Source organism: Anolis carolinensis, chromosome 5, assembly GCF_035594765.1.
Source record: "Anolis carolinensis isolate JA03-04 chromosome 5, rAnoCar3.1.pri, whole genome shotgun sequence".
NCBI classification, from domain to species: Eukaryota; Metazoa; Chordata; class Lepidosauria; order Squamata; family Dactyloidae; genus Anolis; species Anolis carolinensis.
Genome location: NC_085845.1, coordinates 139,164,132 through 139,183,501, shown reverse-complemented (window position 1 = coordinate 139,183,501; position 19,370 = coordinate 139,164,132). Strand labels below are relative to the sequence as shown.

Sequence of the window (19,370 nt, the reverse complement as noted above, 5' to 3'; positions counted from 1 at the left end):
TAACGTCAGGTAATTTGCTATAAGGAAGTTTTTCAGATAACTTCTCCTTCCCTATGTGAAGGGAAAATGAAGGAACTCTAAAAATAATTTCTTACTACCCTTTGTTATTATGTATTACTTGTATGGATGAGCAAGTTCTGGAAAACATTGGATTTGAAGGAGGGACCTTTCTTTGGAGAATTTTTTCCATTAGGTTGCTATTTCTTGGTTGTCTTTGGTGGACTCCAGGGCTGTAGCTGGGGGGGGTGGGTGGGTGGGTTTAAAAGTTGAACCTTCCCCCCGAAATATATTAAGTTAAAAAAAAAAACCTGGTGTACTCATAAATTGGTTAACAAGTTAAAATTCATGAGTAAACCAGGTTTTTTGGGGGGGGGGTTGAACCCTTTTGGGGGAGGTTTGAACCCTTAACCTCCACCTCCTCTCCCCTGATGGACTCTGACATATGTCACACAGAATGCATTCACATTGTTTGATTATATTGTCTAAAGCTCTTTTTGAGTATCATGGCTCCATCTAATGGAATCCCAATGCTCGTTGTTAGAATTCTTGGTTAGAGAGCATTAGAGCACTCTCCTGAAAGAGAGCTTTAATGTTGTATTTCAGGAAGTACTAAGTAGGTGACAAATTCCAGGATTCAAAAGGATGAAATAATAATAATAATAATAATAATAATAATAATAATAATAATAATACTAATCAGGCAATACCTGATCCGAAAGTACTGGCTGAACACCAGAAAAATTGAAGAAGCTTTGGAAATCATGAAAGAACAAATTACAGCAACAGCCAGAAAAATTGAAAGGTATGAAGCCAGAATTATCCAGTATAGACAAAATCAAGTGTTTCAATCAGACCAAAGACGGTTCTACCAGAGCCTGAACCAAACAACAGACACAGTAACCATAAAGCCAGAGAAAACTGCAACAACGAAGTTCTGGAAAGAACTTTGGGAAAATAATAAAAACTACAGCAAAAACGCTGGGTGGATAAAGGAGTTTGAAGGAAAATTCTCACAGAACAAAATGGAACAGATGGAAATAACAACTGAAATGATCAGCAAACGAGTGCAAAAAGTCAAGAACTGGACATCGCCTGGTAGTGATCAACTTCATGGATTTTGGCTCAAACATCTGATTAGTTTACATGGAAAAATGGCCCAACAATTCAATGAGATGCTGCAGAAAGGAAGTATCAGTGAATGGCTAACAACTGGAAGAACATACCTGATACAAAAGGATCCAACAAAAGGAGCAGCACCAGGAAACTACAGGCCAATAACGTGTCTGCCCACTATGTTTAAACTACTGACTGGCATCATAGCTGACAGAATTCAAGACTATCTTGAAGAAAAAAACATCTTGCCAGATGAACAGAAAGGCAACAAACGGAAAAGTAGGGGCACAAAAGACCAGTTACTGATTGACAAAATGATTCTGGAGAACTGTAAGAGCCGAAAAGCTAATCTTCACATGACGTGGATTGACTACAAAAAGGCCTTTGACTCACTCCCACACAGCTGGATCATCAAGTGCCTGGACGCCATCAGGATTAGTAAAAACGTTGGCACCTTCATTGAAAACATGATGGAGCACTGGAAAACTGAACTGTTTGTTGAAAATGAAAGCTATGGACTTGTCAACATCAGAAGAGGAATTTTCCAGGGAGATTCATTGTCCCCTCTGCTTTTCATTATTGCCATGATCCCTCTGTCAACAATCTTACAAAAAACAAATCTCAGCTACCAAATATCTAAGAATTCTCATAAAATTTCACATTTGATGTACATGGATGACCTGAAGCTATATGGGAAAACGAAAACTGAAATCCAGTCTCTGACCAACACTGTCCGAATTTTTAGCACTGATATCAACATGGAGTTTGGTTTGGACAAATGTTCGACAGTGGCATTGAAGAAGGGAAAAATCATTGAAAATGATGGCATAAATATGCCCAATGGCCAAACAATAAAGTGTCACCAGCCAGAGGCCTATAAATATCTGGGCATATTACAGCTGGACAACATCAAGCATGAACATGTGAAAACTGTGGTCAGCAAAGAATACACACAAAGGGTCAGAAAAATTCTCAAAAGCAAGCTCAATGGAGGCAACACCATTAAGGCCATAAACACCTGGGCCATACCTGTCATAAGATATACTGCTGGCATTATAAATGGGACACAGGCGGAACTGGACAATTTGGACAGAAAAACAAGAAAACTCATGACCATTCATCATTCACTGCACCCTCGCAGTGATGTTGACCGGCTCTATCTGCCTAGAAGATCAGGGGGCAGAGGACTCTTACAAGTAAAACAAGCAGTCAAAGAAGAAGAACATGCCCTGGCAGAATATGTAAAGCAAAGTGAAGAACCTGCTTTGATTGAAGTCAAAAATCAGAAACTCCTCAAAACACAACAGACAAAAAACCAGTACAAGAAAACTGCACTACAAACTAGAGCTGACAGCTGGCACAACAAAACACTGCATGGAAAGTTCCTTGACAAAATTGAAGGAAAAGCTGATAAGGAGAAGACCTGGCTCTGGCTCACGAATGGGACCCTGAAGAAGGAGACAGAAGGCCTGAGCCTTGCAGCCCAGGAGCAAGCCATCAGAACAAATGCAATTAAGGCCAAGATCGAAAAATCAGCTGATGACCCAAAATGCAGACTGTGCAAGGAAGCTGACGAAACCATTGATCCTATCCTCAGCTGCTGTAAGAAAATTGCACAGACAGACTACAAACAGAGGCAAAACTGTGTGGCCCAAATGATCCATTGGAACTTATGCCTCAAGTACCACCTGCCAGCAGCAAAGAACTGGTGGGATCACAAACCAGCAAAGGTCGTGGAAAATGAACACGCAAAGATACTGTGGGACTTCCGAATCCAGACTGACAAAGTTCTGGAACACAACACACCAGACATCACAGTTGTGGAAAAGAACAAGGTTTGGATCATTGATGTTGCCATCCCAGGTGACAGTCGCATTGATGAAAAACAACAGGAAAAACTCAGCCGCTATCAAGACCTCAAGATTGAACTTCAAAGACTCTGGCAGAAACCAGTGCAGGTGGTCCCGGTGGTGATGGGCACACTGGGTGCCGTGCCAAAAGATCTCATCCGGAATTTGGAAACAATAGACATTGACAAAATTACGATCTGCCAACTGCAAAAGGCCACCCTGCTGGGATCTGCACGCATCATGCGAAAATACATCACACAGTCCTAGACACTTGGGAAGTGTTCGACTTGTGATTTTGTGAGACGAAATCCAGCATGTCTATCTTGTTTGCTGTGTCATACAACGTCGTTGTGTCAATAATAATAATAATAATAATAATAATAATAATAATAATAATACACTTTACTTATATTCTGCCCTTCTCCCCTAGGGAACTCTGAGCAGATTTCAGCATTTACAACAAACATAGACAAACATTCAATGCCTTTACAATTATATACAATGAGACACACAAACACAAACAAAGACAAAGGCTTCTCCTTTCATTTCCTGCTTCTGGAGGCGGTGCTTATCTCTGGCTCTGGTGAGGTGCTTTCTCCATTTTCAAGCCGAGGAGCCTGCGTTGTCACCTCTTGGTTGTGTGGCTGACAAGATTGCTTGGAGCGTTTCTTTGTCTTTTCCTGCCGAAGCAATACCCATTTATCTTCCCACATTTGCATGTTTTCGAACTGCTAGGTTGTTAGGAGCTACGGCTGACAGATGGGAGCACACCTTCAGGTCAGCAGTTCAGTAGCACAAGGATTGTGCTGTTTCAACCAGGATCCAAGCTTTTGGATCCTGGTTGAAATGGCATCAAACAGATACAACTGTGCAGGACAGACACTTTTGCAATTTTAGAGATTTGACTGTTCAAATTTTCTGTTCATGTAGGAATCTCTAATGTGGTTAGGTCCTTCCATTTCAGTGTCATAAGGATTCATATACACTGTAGAATTAATGCAGTTTGACACCACTTTAATTGCCATGGCTCAATGCTGTACAAGCCTAAGATTTATAGTCTGGTGAGTCACCAGCACTTATTGTAGCGCCCATGATCCCATAGCAATGATCCATAGAAGCCCCTTCCACACAGCTATATAAAATCCCACATTATCTGCTTTGAACTGGGTTATATGGCAATGTGGGCTCAGATAACCTAGTTCAAAGCAGATATTGTGGATTATCTGCCTTGATATTCTGGGTTATATGGCTGTGTGGAAGGACCCGGAGCTCCATTAAATAAGGGAGTGCAGTCCCCCATCCCATTTTAAAACTTTCTCCCTGTATTAAATACCAATATTAAGTACTCCAATACCATAAACTTAACTCATTGAAAACAGTAGCATCAAAATAACAAACATTTGTAAGAATATTAACATGTTCTGTTTAATATAAATTGCTCACTGGACATTATTCATTGAATTCCTGCACAAGATAAACCCAGAGAGATACTATTATCACTAAATATATGGGCTGGCCAGGTCTTTCCCATCTATCACCATCAAAATGGTCTTGGCTTTGGAATTATTTGTTCATTCTGCAATAATTAAACAATCTGACAAAACGGATACCAAAGAATGCCTCCAAAACTTGATAAATTGCAGCCATAAAACCATCCATCACTAATACATTTATTTTATTGGGAATACATAAACTGAAGCACTTTGTAAGTTACTTTAAGAAAGTTACTTTAAGAAATAAATTCTCATATTGAAAGCTGTCTGTTAAAGATAATTTTGGGTGATGCTGGAGACTGTTTCATAGTCTCTGTTTAACTAACGAATTACTTTATAGGTTTTTTTTTTTTTTTGCTAGACAGATTTCCCTTCTGTTTTCCCTCTGACTGAATTACCAACCATTTATCTACTTTGGCTTTTGTCTCAAATTATCTTTATTTCTTACATGATATTTTATTAGCTTATTATGCAAGCTTTGAAACTGAACTGGGTCATTTTAAAAACTAATCCACTTCAACTTCAATTTTCTTGCTTTAACTCTTGTTATAACAGGAAAGAATAACAAAGACTTTTCCAGACACATCTCATTCAACAAAGCCTCTCACAAAGAAGCTCCATATTGTAAAATCTTTTTATGCTCAGTCAACCTCCTTTTCCTTCTCCTCCTCTGTCTCTTGAAGGGAGTTGGATTTTTGACCTTAAAGAGAAACAGAGATATTCAATGTTAAATTGCAACAGTAAATAAAATTTGAATTTGGAAATAATGGGGTCCCACTCTTAACTATTTACCATTGTAGCTGAGGCTGGATTTACCCTGCCATATAATCCAGAGTATCAAATCAGATAATCCAGATTATTTGCTTTGAACATGATTATATCAGTCTACACTGCCAGTTGAAAGTGGATAATCTGGATTTTATATGTCAGTGTAGATGGGGCCTGCATCAGGAAAGGCAAGCAGTAGCTTCTTCCAGAATACTTTAGGCTGGATCTACACTGCCATATAATCCAGTATCTGATCACAGATTATCTGATTTGAACTCGATTATATGAGTCTACACTGCCATATAATCCAGTTTAAAGCAACTAATCTGGGATCAGAAACTGGATTATATGGCAGTGTAGCTGGGGCCTTACCAAGCATATGTGAATGATAAAACAGAGGCTGGATCTACACTGTCCTATATACCAGGATTTGATCCCAGATTATCTGACAGTGTAGACTCATATAATCCAGTTCAAAGTGGATAATCTGGGATCAGACCCAGGGATATAGGGCACTGTAGATCCAGCCAAAGAGAAATGAGGAAAGCATATAAACCTTATGGAAGGTTTACCTGACTTGATCCTTTCATTTCTCATGAACATATTGTTAGTTTTTAATTTTAAAAAGTGTGCTAAAACACATTTTTCTTGCTTGTGGCATTAGAATTCATTTAGAAGCAACTTAATTTATGTTATTTTTGCCTCTGGTACCTAATTTTCTTCTAAAAATAATGAACAATCTAATTTTGTTAACTGAGGCATATCTATACATAATCTTTATACCATGGCAAAATAACTGGAACTTTATCACTGATTGTACAAAGCTAATTTCCACCAGATTGTAAGATATAATCTTTTTTTTCTGAAATAAGAATGATCTACCTCTATGATTTAGATCTGTTCACACAATAATTAATGTTATGTTCATGTTTGATGATTAGCAAATGACACTTCCTTTATTTTCCTTTCCTATTGCAGCTTTGTGTGTCATCCCAAATTGTATCTGGAGGGTTTTCTAGCCTCCAGATATGGGATGCAAGGCCATATCATGTGAGAGATGACTCACTTGAAAAGATAACCAAATATAAATATATATTATATGGCAGTGTAGATCCAGCCTGAGTCTAAACTACCATATAATCCAGTATATGATTCCAGATTATCTGTTTGAACTGGATTATCTGAGTCTACACTGCCATATATTCCAGTTCAAAGCTGATCATCTGAATAATATGGAAGTGTAGATGGGGTTTTTAGGCCTGTTTCTGGGGTTATTTGGAACACTGATTCAGAAAACTACTGTTGTCCATCAGTTAGAATGGGGCCAGGTATAGAAACCCGGGGATGCCAAGTAGACTGATAAGAGGCTGGTTTCAGCAGGGTGCAATGGAACACAGGGTGTATCTATTTTAGATTGAGGGGCAACTCATGTTGAATGGTAATTGGATTGATGATTTTGTTGATAGAATAAGGACCAACGAATTTTGGAGCCAGTTTCGTTGACAACAGATACATTCACTTCCTCACTTTAAAGTTCAACTGAGGTAGGAGTGTATGGTCAGCAAACCGTTTGTAATCCGCTTTGGCTTTGTGGAGAACTTTCTGAATTATTGGCTAATTCTCAATTATTTTACTGCTCCATTCGTAGGGTGACATTGCAGCAGATATTGCAGCCAGCAGTTCTTGGAATGGAATGAAATTCTGGCCATACACAGCTTTGAAGGGGGTGATGCCCGTGCTAGAATGTGTTATGGTGTTATTGTAAACGGCTTCTGAAAAAGGGAGGAACTTGACCGAGTCAGTTCAAGTAACAGCACAAAAGCTGCTTGAACTGCTGTTCTGTAGGCCCACCTGTCATTGGATGAAAGGCTGAGCTCAACCCTTGTTGTGTGCCCAATAATTTTAGGAAAGCTTTCCATATTTGGCTGTAAATTGTGTGCCCCAATTGACTGTAATGCGCTTGGGACATCTATGGAGTCTGTATACATGCTACAGTAATAGTCTGGCCAATTGTGGAGTAGTTGAAATTTGCTTGCATAGTACAAAATGTGCTTGTTTGGAAAACAAATCTTAACTGTCCAGATTAGAGTATTGCCTTTGCTATCAGGTAACTCAACAATAAAATCCATTTCAATTTGCTTCTATGACCTGGTTGGATCGGCCACTGACTGCAAACAATACTTGAGGTTTGCGAGGTTGTTGTTTTGCTCTTTCACAAGTGGGGAATTCCTGTACGTCTTTTGACGTCTTTTCTGCAGGGTAGAGAAAGACGGGGTATAAATAGAGTAAATAAATAAAATAATAAATAAATTCTCTATCTTGCCAACCAAATAAATCCACTTCCCCAAGCTTGCAGGATCATTTCTGTGGAAGACCCAGTCTAGCAACTCAGGTCTCAGGCCTTCCTTGAAACCCTCCAAATTGGTGTTCTCTGACTAATCAGTCACCTTTCCTACAATCACTTTAAACTACAGGACATACTCTGACATTGTACTGGGCCCTTGGCTCAAATATTTGATTTAGTTTTTGTTCTCAGTTTAACCAGTGGGTCTTGAAACCTTACCTTCTGTGTTTCAAAGAAATCAGTCAGGGTGTTCAACTCGGGCGCCCTCCCCTCATAGAGCTGAACTAGCCAGTCCACTGATGTTCCCTTCAGGTTTGCCCCCACAGTATGTAACTTTCACATCTTCCAAGGGTAAAGTGTCTCCATAGTCTTGCATGTAATTACGCACATTGGTGAGAAAGTATGACACCTGTTGCGGGTTTTCCTTGAATTTCACTTTCAGTTTTCCTCACTGTCTCCCCTGGCTCAGCACGCTGACCATAGCCTCTTGTACCAGGGCCCAGGAGACTGACTGCCTAGCCCGTTTTCTTATCTCCTCTGCTGAGTAAATGGGCCTGCTGGGTTGCCACAGTTCTGAGGATGCTCCCTTGATGGAGGCCTTGGACCTTGGCTATTCTTCCAACCTTAGATGCTTTACTACCAATGCCAGGGAAATATTTTGGAGCATTGTCTCCATAGAATTTACCTCTCATAGTCACTTTAGGGATCAAAGGAAATCTCATCTCCCACAACCTGGCGTTGTGCTTTTGGCTCTCTGCGATGGGCCATGTAGGCTCAGTCCATTCACCTTCTGCAACCAAATCCCAGGCTTCTTTCACTTGTACATAATCCAGTTTTATTAACTCTGTTTCTTCTTTCACATTATCTGGTCACTACTCTGAGGATTCTCTGTTTTTCAATCCCCGTTGTACCTACTGTCTCTTGAGGGGGGGGGGGGGTAGGTCGCCCTTGCCTTTGCTGTGATCTCTCTTTTCTGACATTACTGTTGATTATTGACTTTTACTGAGATATTATTTGTAACATTATATGATGATTGCAGAACCTTAGTAGCAATTAAATTCACTCACAAAGTAATATTGGACATTTCTTTAATGCTAGGTTACTACTATATAGCAAAGTTATGAATGAAAAAAAAAGGCAACTTCTCAGTTTCGGTCCCCAAAACCCCAACCTCCATGCCTTCCAGTATGAGCTGGCTCCTTCCTGCTCAGGGCCCCAGATGTTTTCATTCCTTGACCTTGGCTATGAAACTCATGGTACAGAGGTGTTCTGGTGTCTCCAACACACCAGATATGGATCCATGACAATATCCAAATAATTATTTTATTTGGTGTTAGGGATAGAATATTGCTCACCCAAAAGCAATTAGGGGTATATATACAATTTTCTGCTTTAACAGAAAGAGAAAGAGGTGTCAACAGCTAGGAAGTAAGAAACCTATGGATTGCCATAATATCATAATAGTCGCTGTAAGAGAAGAAGACCTAGCAGTTTCCATGTTAGTAGTCAAAGAAAACAGAAGGTAATTACTTTGTGTCATACATAAACTAATAATGTGAGAAGTGCAGACTGGTGTTAGGGCAATATGTTTAAAGGCTAAGACGCTTAGGGGCTGCAGTTGGAGCCTATGTACTGCTGTGGTTTGTGGTACCTGACTGACGCAGGGGCTGGGATATTGTGTTTCAAATAGTGTTTATCAAAGTGAATTTCCAACTCTGGACCAAATGGATAAATATTTCTTGTACAGTGGAATGACACATGATACTTCCATTGATTTCAGTGAGATTATATTTGCATATCTGTAGCCAAAAGCAACTTTTTATATTATCACCATTTTTGAAATGTGCCACAAAATTAAATAGAAATGCAACTTTATAACATTTTAAGATATTACAAAGTATTTAGATAATGTTTTATTATAAGACCACATTAAGTCTGGTTTAGCATTTCCCTTGACTGTTGGGTTGTCTATGTGATCCAAATTTTTTTTAGTGCAGCCTGAAAAGCTTTATATTGAACACAACGAAAAAGTCACATCATTTGTCTTTGTTTTCTCCCCCCCCTCTCTCTCTTGAAATTGGAAGAGGTCCAAAACCTTTATTTGCCTATTATTTGTTTATTGGACTTAAGAAGTACAACAGGTTTCTTTAAAACATACAGTGTGACCTTTTTAATGAATTAACTCCCTGCAGAATGATGTATAGCCCGATATTTAGATCTGCCAAATATGTGACTGAACTACACTTGAACTTTTATTGAGCTATCGAGACACTGAAGTTCAAATCTTCGGGGTCTTTGCAAATCTTTTATTTCATTAATCACTGTAGCCGAATCTCCTTGGATATACTTGGGTGAAATGAACTATGCTACGGCCTCAGAATGCTGTATTTGGTTACGCATCTTAATGATCTTTTTTCTTCCACCAGAGAATGGGACAGAGAGTTGGCTTCAAAGAAAAAACCTAGACTCATCAATGCTCTCAGACGCTGTTTCTTTTGGAGGTTTACATTCTATGGAATAATACTATATTTAGGGGTAAGATTTCCCCCCCTAATTTCAATAAATGCATTGTTTTCTTCTACCACCATATCACATTCCTGTGAATTCTAAAGAGTAATATGCTTCCAGTTTCCGTTTCTTTTAACACTGTGTAAGAATATTTAATACAGGTGTCGTTAAATGAAACCCCTGGACCTTCTATAATTTGCATAATGCATCTCCTAAATAATTATGTATTCAACAGAACGTTTGTTCTCCTCTGCATTCACAATATGTATGAGATATAAAATTAATTTAAAAATCATTTTTCTCACTTGAGAAGGGAAATAAGAAAGTTGATTTTTAACCCTAGGTTTAGTGTAGGATATATGAAACCTAATTCAACATGTTAAAGCTAAACATGCAATCAAGTGAGGGGACCTGTGATACTCTAAATCAGGGGCCCTTAAGTAGAGGGTTGGTTCATGGCCCCTCCAAATATTGGGGGCTGGACTACAATTTGAAAAAAAATGGATGGATTTCTGTGTACACTGCACATATCTTATTTGTAGTGCAAAAAACATGAAGGAACAATACAATATTTAAAATGAAGAATAATGTAAACCAATATAAACTTACCCATATTTAGTGGGAAGTGCAGGTCTGTTTTTGCCTGTTGTTGTGTGTCTTCATGTTGTTTAAGACTTAGGGCGAGCCTGAGAGCCCTTCTACACATGATGTAAAACCTGTAAGTAGCTGTGTTAAAAGGGAAATTATGTTTAGCCAAAGTGGGGAGGGATTGGGTTAAGAGCTAAAAGCATGTGTTATAAAGGTCCACTTAAAACCTGATTCAGTCTGAAAAAAGTGCACCTTTGCATGACTGTATATCCCTGCAGTCATGCAAAACACGGTTTTCCTTCCCTTCCCCCTGTGTAGACTGCTCCAGCACACATGCACTTTTAAAAAACCCAAAACAGCTGATCAAACGGATACACAGGTGGCTCAGGGGAAGCACAAATGGAAAGCAATTAAAACTCTTTGAAAGTCTTTCTTTTAGACTTTATAATCTTAAATAGAGATTGAATTAACAGTTGGGTAATAGAGAGATCCCACAGAAGTTTTTTAAAAATTCCCTCCATTATGCGCTGGATCTTATATACATACATGCAAATCTGCTTATATTTATATTAAGATAATTGCATGTACTGTGTATATACAGTCCAGCACCTAACAGAGGACTTTTAAAAAAAATCTGCTACATGACCCCTGTCCACTCTCCATTTTGATCCTCTTCCAAAGAAGAATGTGAGAACGGTGGGGGACCACATCCAGGAACTGACATGTCTTTGTGTGGACCTACTGCCAGGTCCCGGGATTTTAAAACCCACTTTTGGCACTGTCTGGAAGTATCCTAAGTCTAAAGTTTAAGGTGGGGCCTGGGTAAATGACCTTGGTGGGCCACATCCAGCCTGCGGGTCCTCGTTTGGGGACTTCTGCTCTAGATGTTGTTGAAGTTTTACTCCCATGAGGCTCAGATTGCATGACCAATAATGCTCAGTAATTATGTAAATGTAGTCTAACAACATTTGGATAGTGAGATGTTTCCACCTCCTCCCTAGAGAATATAGATCAAGTCAATATTTTTCTTTAAGTAAATAGCACATGGTTTTAAGACACACTATATTTTTTTTGAAAAAAATTATACTCTTCCATAAGACAAAACAACAGGACAAGGACATGTTATTTATTCAACTTTCACAATGTGATCACAACCTGAATACTATATACAGGTCTGGCCACCACAACAGAAAGAGGCTACTCCAGATGTGAAAAAAGTGCAGAAAACAACCACCAAAATGTGTAAGGAACATTTCTCTTAAGACCATGGTTCTGGGAGTTGTAGGCCAAACCATTTGGGGATCCACAGATTAAGAACCACTTCCCTAAAGGGTCTTGGGAAATTTGTGAAGGCCACACTTTGCCCACTACTGATATATACCAAATTCTATTTTCTACCTTTTTACATATATCTTATTCAGTGCCTTTGAATAAGGTGCCATTGAATTTTATGTGCACCTAAATTTTTAAAACCCCGAAACAAAAAAAAGCATTTGCTGGAAAATGTAATGCACAGCATTACAAATACCAGGATCATATAGCATTGAGCTATGACTATTACATTACAGGTGACATCCCTCAAATAGAAGCTCCAGTTGCTCCTGAAGCAGCTTCCCCTATTGTTAAATCTAATGTGCACCCTGATTTTGGCAAGATAATTTAGCCAAAATAGGTGTTTGTTAGATGTGAGTAAATACAATATGTGTCCAAAATTCAACTCACAGAACCCATATAACACTATTATCTTATCAGTTCAATATAGAATCAAAGATTTAGGTTTAGGTGCTAGTACTTTTAGTGTTAGTTATCTGTCATTTATTCCTAACCTGTGTTGGTGCCCAGTCATCTGATATACATCTTCTGATCCGGGACAGTAGAAGTAATGACTGCCATACTTATATAGATATTTGCCACATTCCTATTTGTTTTAGGTATTATCTCAGTATGAAATACACTGAGGTGTGTGAGACAAGAAACTAGTATTGTGCAACATGTCATTATGATATACAGCAAAGTTTATGACTGATATCAAAAGGAATGACTCATGGGGGAAATGGAGTTTGATTTTTTCCCCTCTAAAGTTTTATTGTGATGAAATTAGTATAATTTCTCTGTCATATGCTTCAAGAATGTACAGAAATATCATTCCTTAATTTTTGTTCTATATTTTACCAAAATACAATTTTTAAGGTTATATTTTTCAAATTTTCTACTATTGTTTTCTTTCTGCTTTCCTTGTATTTTCTCTGCCCAGCGTCTAGGAAACAGTATGACTAAAATTTATTCCAAACTGCCATGATTCATTAGAGGTTGAGCAAACGATAGCCAGTGTTTTTCTAAGAGCCTTGTTATACATTGAAATACAGGTAGATAGATACAGCCACTGTATTTTCCAGTCTGCTCTAAATGCCACTGATATTGGCCTGCCTTTTTGCCTGCTCACATCCATTCTCAACCTGTGCATCTACATGTAGACATATCTGTTAAGAAACAATATTGTTTTAATTTTTCATCCTGCACACCCTAAGGTCAAGAAGTACAATGTTTTATTATTTGTAGTAACTCCTTTTGTTTTTCTATAAATGCTATAAATCACTTCACTAAATAATCTGACAACACATGTCTTATCTTTGTACTGTATACACAAGAAACAGTAGCAAAGAGTAGTGTACTCAGTGCTGCATAGATGACAATGCAGCACTAAATTCTTAGATTTGAATCTATAACCAGAGGAAGTTTTTTTTTCTATCATGCACATTTTGTGTTTTGAAAGTTTCATTCCTTCCAACCATTGCATAATGCTACACAAAGTGATTTCGTTTCCAACCAAGCCCTGCCACTCATGCACCACTTAAAATTTATCACCGGTTTTGTTGTCATGTTTTCCTTTCTACCTGCTCTCTGTTCACAATGTGCTCTACCCAAACTAGAGACAGATGTAAGCAAAACATTCACTTTAAGTTTTTCAAAAAATGTGTTAGCAATTGGTTCTGGCCCAGGGTGTTGTGTTTATCTAGATATGATTCGCTCATTTAGTAATCTCCAGTCAACAACTTGAGATTAGGTCTAAAATGTAAACCCCATCAGCCAAAACATACTAGCCATTTTTTATTCTTGTTTTCTTTTCCCCTCTCCATTTTGTTTTTGTAACACCTACCCTGGTGAACATTTATATCTAGCTTGATGAAAACTGAAAAGGTTTCTCATTGTTGTGTGAAATTTACAATAATCCTAATGGAAGTATTACTCAACTATGCATTTTAGTTAATTTTTGTGTTTCTCTTGACCTTGAATTCCACACGTACATATAAACAAATACAGAACAGCTTTCATTATGATTTGGCTTTTAAGGTTCATTTTTGAAGTGGTTGGATTCAACACACCTGCTCAATTTTCTTTTTATTTGTTCTTTTATAAATATTACTCCCTGTGTACTAAAAACACTGCTGTGTTGGTCAAACACAAGTCTGTTGTATTCGTCTTTTTGCAAAATTATATGTAGTCATGTAAAATTATGTGGGTACTTAAAACAGGAACTATATGATTCATTGTATAGGTTTTCTGAAATCATCAGAGGAATAGCAAATCCCTCTTACTTGTTCATCTATTAGGAAGTGATTACACATAATAGTATGAAGTCAGTTCATAATGATGTCTTCAGGTCATTTAAAGGACAAAAAGCAAAGGACAGTCGTAGCCTGACCTGATTTTTAATGAAGACACATTTCTAAATTCCCTTTATATCAACAAGCAGAAATGGGTAATAACTTTGCTTCATTTAGGTTTAGTAGTAGGTATATATGTTGAAGTGAAAGAGTTCTGCTTAGTTCCTTCTTCAAGTTCAGTGCCTCCCATTGGGATGTATTCCAATGGAGGATGAGAAAGTGATAGTACCTTTAATGTTTGATGTGATTAGGTCCTGAGATGATGTTTCCTGAGTAGATGTATGGGCAGAGTTGGTACCAGGCTTTGTTGCAATGTCTGGTACCCATGTATTCATCCATGGTGCATATCTTTCAGTAAGTAACTCTTTGGAATTGGGGGCAATAAAGGCATGACACCAGGAACCCGTGAGAAGGCAGAACTATTTCCAGAATAAGTTGTAGTTCTCTGGTGATACATTTGAGGAGTCTCCGTTGGGAGCTGTTTGTGGGCCTGTCCAGACAGTATCTTTATCCTAGGAGCTCCCACAGCAAACAGGAGGGTGGCCAGACGCTGTTCCCTGTAAACCCGGAAGCAATCACTACAAAAGGCAAAAAACATGAGATTTCCAGGTGCAGGAATATCGTGTTTTTTTACCAAATATCTGGATCTTCGCATGTCTGTATGTCCCTGCAATCAGACATCATGGGATTTTTTATCTGGGCTTGTTCCTGGGTTTTAGATGTTTGTTCCTCATTCGTCAGTTCCTAATAAGAAGGTGACATTTGAGTAGAAGGCAAAAACATTGTCCTAGGAAGAGGAACTTTATAATTCACCTGTTTAATGAAGTTTGTGACAGAAAAATGAAGTTCCTGGGGTGCAACAAGTACTTTCACATTAGGTAGTATGTAATGAAACAGGAACAGACACTTTCAAACCAGGAACAGAATGTCATCATTACTAAAATTAGTCAGACATTGTTGTATGGCCATCTGTGCAGACAAGTTTTGTGCTGTACTTGTGCCAGAGAACAACAAGATGATGTTGCCGAGTTATACATGTTAGTTCCCCATTGGGTGTATGCTGACAACATGGGTACAATTTAGTAAATGGCAAAAATTTACTACTGTCTGTTGGGACATGGGTGTGCTGGAGAGGAATGTAAATACTGAAAGCCAAGATCATGCAGGAGGCTAATAGAAACAGCCATGTATAACCAAGGAACAGCGCCCCATTGTTTCATACCACAAGTACACAACCAAATCTGTCTGGACAGATGGCCAGGTAGCCAGGCTCTAAAAAGTGTCAATAATGACAAAGTTCTGTTCCTGGCTTGAAAGTGTGTGCTCCTGTTTCATTGTGTAGTGCTGACTTGGGCAGAAGTGGTCCTACCCCATTAGGTTTGTTTGTGTGGCAGATACTTCATGAAACATCTGGAGGGCACAGTTTTTCTGACCAGGACAAAGAACGGAAGTTTTGCAATGATCCGCATGTCCGTATACCCGCATCTCAGGGCTTTTTTTTTTTTTTAAAAAAAGATGCCAAGGTTTCTGGTGAAAGTCCTGCGGTGGTCATCTTGGGAACCTCTAAATTTCAGAACAAAACAGCAAGTCTGGAAAACGGAGGCAGAAATCCCAGGACTAACAGGTCGGTATGTGGACCTGTTTTGAAGTCCTGGGATTTTTTGCCCCTGTTTAAAACCCATAATTTAGTGCTGTCTGGAAGTGCCCTGTGACCACTAGTGTTCTGAAATTTCCTGTCTTTCATCTGTTCTGTAATAGGCTACTTCTTTTAAACCATTCTGGAAACCATAATTATTTGAAATTATGAAAAATGCTCAAGATAAAGTGTCCTTCCCGAAAAGGTGCCAATATTAAGAAAGTTTAAACCTTTATTTAGTGTGTTAACTTTTTATACAAACTTATACTTACATTAATAAAGCTTGAATTATCCATTTTAAATGTTTCAATGGGATAGCTCTCAGGCATATTAAAATATTAATATATTGTATTTACCTTTTAATCCTCTTGGCTCTTGTTTAGTCAGACATCACTTTTAAGATCAGCAAAAAATAGGATTTCAGTGACATTGCACGAGCTTCAGTTACGTCCCATCTACTCTTTGCGTTAGGACATAGGGAAACAGCTGAGACTACGGGATAATATTATCATTTTTTTTCTTCATTTCTTTCCATTGCTTCTGAAAGACAAATTCACTACTCTGCAGGAAAGAGAAAAGAATCTGCCCAGTAAATTACATTTTATGAAAAATTAAGTGCTTGTCTTGAGGGTAGATTAAAAAAATATCAAAATAAAATGACAGGCCACTTTTCATTACTGAATTGGTTCAGTGTTATGGTAACTCACACTGTCTGATTATTCCACATCAATTGTTCCAAGTTCCCCAAGGGAACATCAGAATCACTTAATGAGGATTAAGTTTTAATATGCTTTAACTCCCTTTTGTATATTGTAAGAGTGATTCAAGATGTTTAAAGGGTGGAATTTCCCCATTATTTTAAAGAATATTTATGCAGAATTGAAATTCAATTAGCAATATGAAGTGCAAGTAGGGAGTCATGGATAAAAGATATAAAAATATTGTTGAAGTTCTTTAACAGCACGAAGATTCATGACAACTGAATGATTCTCACTATTTCTAGTAATTAACCACCCCTTGCTTTCATTATTGAAAAGACATAGCATTAAGGTAGAAGTGGGTAAAATACATCTGACAGCAGATTTAAGATGTTTTGGGGAAAATGGGGAAAATTATATTTCACTTTTTTATCTCCACAGGAAGTTACTAAATCTGTGCAGCCACTTTTACTGGGAAGAATAATAGCTTCATATGATCCTTCCAATTCGCTTGAACGATCAATCGCTTACTATTTAGCCATAGGGCTATGCCTTCTCTTCATTGTACGGATGTTGCTTCTTCACCCAGCAATATTTGGCTTGCATCACATTGGAATGCAGATAAGGATAGCCATGTTTAGCTTAATTTATAAAAAGGTATGTTTTCTATTTTTGTTCTGCATTGCTATTGAGAAAATAATCTATCCCATGGAAAGGACCATCTTTTTGATGTTCAATAATTTCGTAATTGATATGCAGTATAAAGTCTGATTTTTAAGGATTTTCCTATAACTATGTACTTGGGTTTTTAAATGGTATTATTTGTTTCAGATATTATGGTAATGTTATTATTCTTTTATTCAATGGCATTATTGTTTTACACCCTGAATTCTTGTTCACATACATTTTAAACAATCAAATAAATAATTCTTCAGCATTCTACAAGATGTAACAATTTGACTTAGAAAAATACTTAGATCTATTGCACTTTTGCAATAAAATTAACACATATTTGAATTAGAGAGAATTTTTATGGCTCCAATCTACACATACACCTCTCAGCAATTAGGTCCAAAATCCTATTAGTAGAAGATACGTACAGTATGTTGCTAGGATGTTTGCTCACTTGCCAGTGCCAGATTGTCCAATGCCTGGAACCTACAGCGTCATAAAGCTGAGATCTCAGTTCATAGTGTTGTGATTCTTTCCTTTCCCATGATGACTAAAATGCAAGCCATCTTCTATGTTTTTTTATTATTATCAAGCAACAAACAAAATAGTTTACTCATACGTTCCAACCCACAATCCGAAATCATGATTTGAAGTACTGAATGATGATTTGAAGTGTATTTCAAAATTTCATTTGGAAAGTAAATACAAACTCAGGACAGAATCATCTTAACTATGAGCACACAGCTCAGAGCTCATAGTTAAGATGATTTTGCTATCACATCTGAATCAATTCAGTTGTATGTGAATAATATCCTATATACATGTGTGATTTTTTTGTGTCAGGAGCAAAACTGCAAGTCGCCTTCGGTGTGAGAGAATTGGCCATCTACAAAGACGTCTGCAAAGCTGACAGACAGGAGCTCACTCCCCTCCCTGGATTCAAACCGCCGACCTCTTGGTCAGCAGTTGTGCCAGTACAAGGGTTTAACCCATTGCACCACGGGGGCTCCATTAAATGTGTGATTCAAAAATTAGCAATAGATCCAGTGAAGTAGTCAGTATTTGCTCAATGTGGTAGATAAAATAAATTTAGATTTTACTTACTAGAGTGTAAACTTAATTAAATGCAGTGAAATCTACTTAAATGAGAAAACACGTGTAGTGTTATACAATTTTAAGTACAAATCTATTAAAGTCTACTTTGAAGGTTTCAAAGGGAATTTCTCCCAGGAAAGTATGTATAGAATTGTCCTCCTAACATTTGTACATGTAAGAAACAGTTTGTATTAATCCACTGGCAATTATCAGCACCAAGCTGATCATAGCTATGTAACATTTTAACTTTTTTTGTGTCATATGAATCTCTGTTGTAATTTTTATTTTATTTTTGTTTTGCAGACCTTAAAATTGTCAAGCAGAGTCCTAGATAAAATAAGTACCGGGCAACTCGTTAGCCTCCTTTCAAACAATCTGAATAAATTTGATGAAGTATGTTGATACTAATATAATCATATGTTTATAATATCTTTTAAAGAGAGTGGTATTTACATTTTGCAAACTAAGTAAAAGGATTGAGCATTACCTGAAACAAAGTTAACTGGCAGTAATTAACTGTAGAGTTAAAGCTCATTATAAGACAACAGCCTCACAGTATTAGAAATGATTCCAACTTTGTTTAAAATATTAAAATCTACCATACTGGCTATTTGGATTGACATGTAAAACAAGAAATGTTGAAATAATGTGTATAGTACGCAGTTCCCAACATTTATCTCACTTGGCATATTCTTTTCCCCACATTCCATCACATTTTTTTTATTGTCTATGGGTGTGTTTGGCAGTATATTGCTGATTTACTGCTGGAACCGTAAATCTAACATGTTATTCTATGGGTATAAGTTTTACATTTGATAGTAACTAGCTATTATTAAATGACTATTTAACATTTAGTTAAATAAATGTTAAATAAATGTTAACTAAATGACTATTTAGTTAAATTATTGACCAAATACGTGGGATTTTATCGCTTCATTTC

At 37.5% G+C, this 19,370-nt stretch overlaps 1 protein-coding gene and 1 long non-coding RNA gene across 3 annotated transcripts in view; one reads left to right on the top strand and one right to left on the bottom strand.

Annotated features, from left to right (window-relative positions):
* Window positions 1–19,370, top strand: part of cftr (CF transmembrane conductance regulator) — a 115,132-nt gene that overhangs the window by 23,887 nt on the left and 71,875 nt on the right. The window contains exons 3-5 of the mRNA XM_008111173.3: window positions 9,995–10,103; window positions 17,105–17,320; window positions 18,734–18,823. Coding sequence (XP_008109380.1) covers window positions 9,995–10,103; window positions 17,105–17,320; window positions 18,734–18,823 — 415 coding nt within the window. The remainder of the gene's footprint in view (window positions 1–9,994; window positions 10,104–17,104; window positions 17,321–18,733; window positions 18,824–19,370) is intronic.
* LOC134299472 (uncharacterized) lies at window positions 3,781–17,123 on the bottom strand. 2 transcript variants are annotated; one of them, XR_010006689.1, is made up of 5 exons: window positions 16,322–17,123; window positions 14,964–15,073; window positions 10,686–10,802; window positions 7,373–7,476; window positions 3,781–5,156 (listed from the first exon to the last, which is right to left on the bottom strand). It is a non-coding gene; the product is annotated as an uncharacterized LOC134299472 (long non-coding RNA). The 2 variants fall into 2 exon arrangements; XR_010006690.1 differs by lacking the exon at window positions 14,964–15,073 and having other exon boundaries at window positions 3,783–5,156.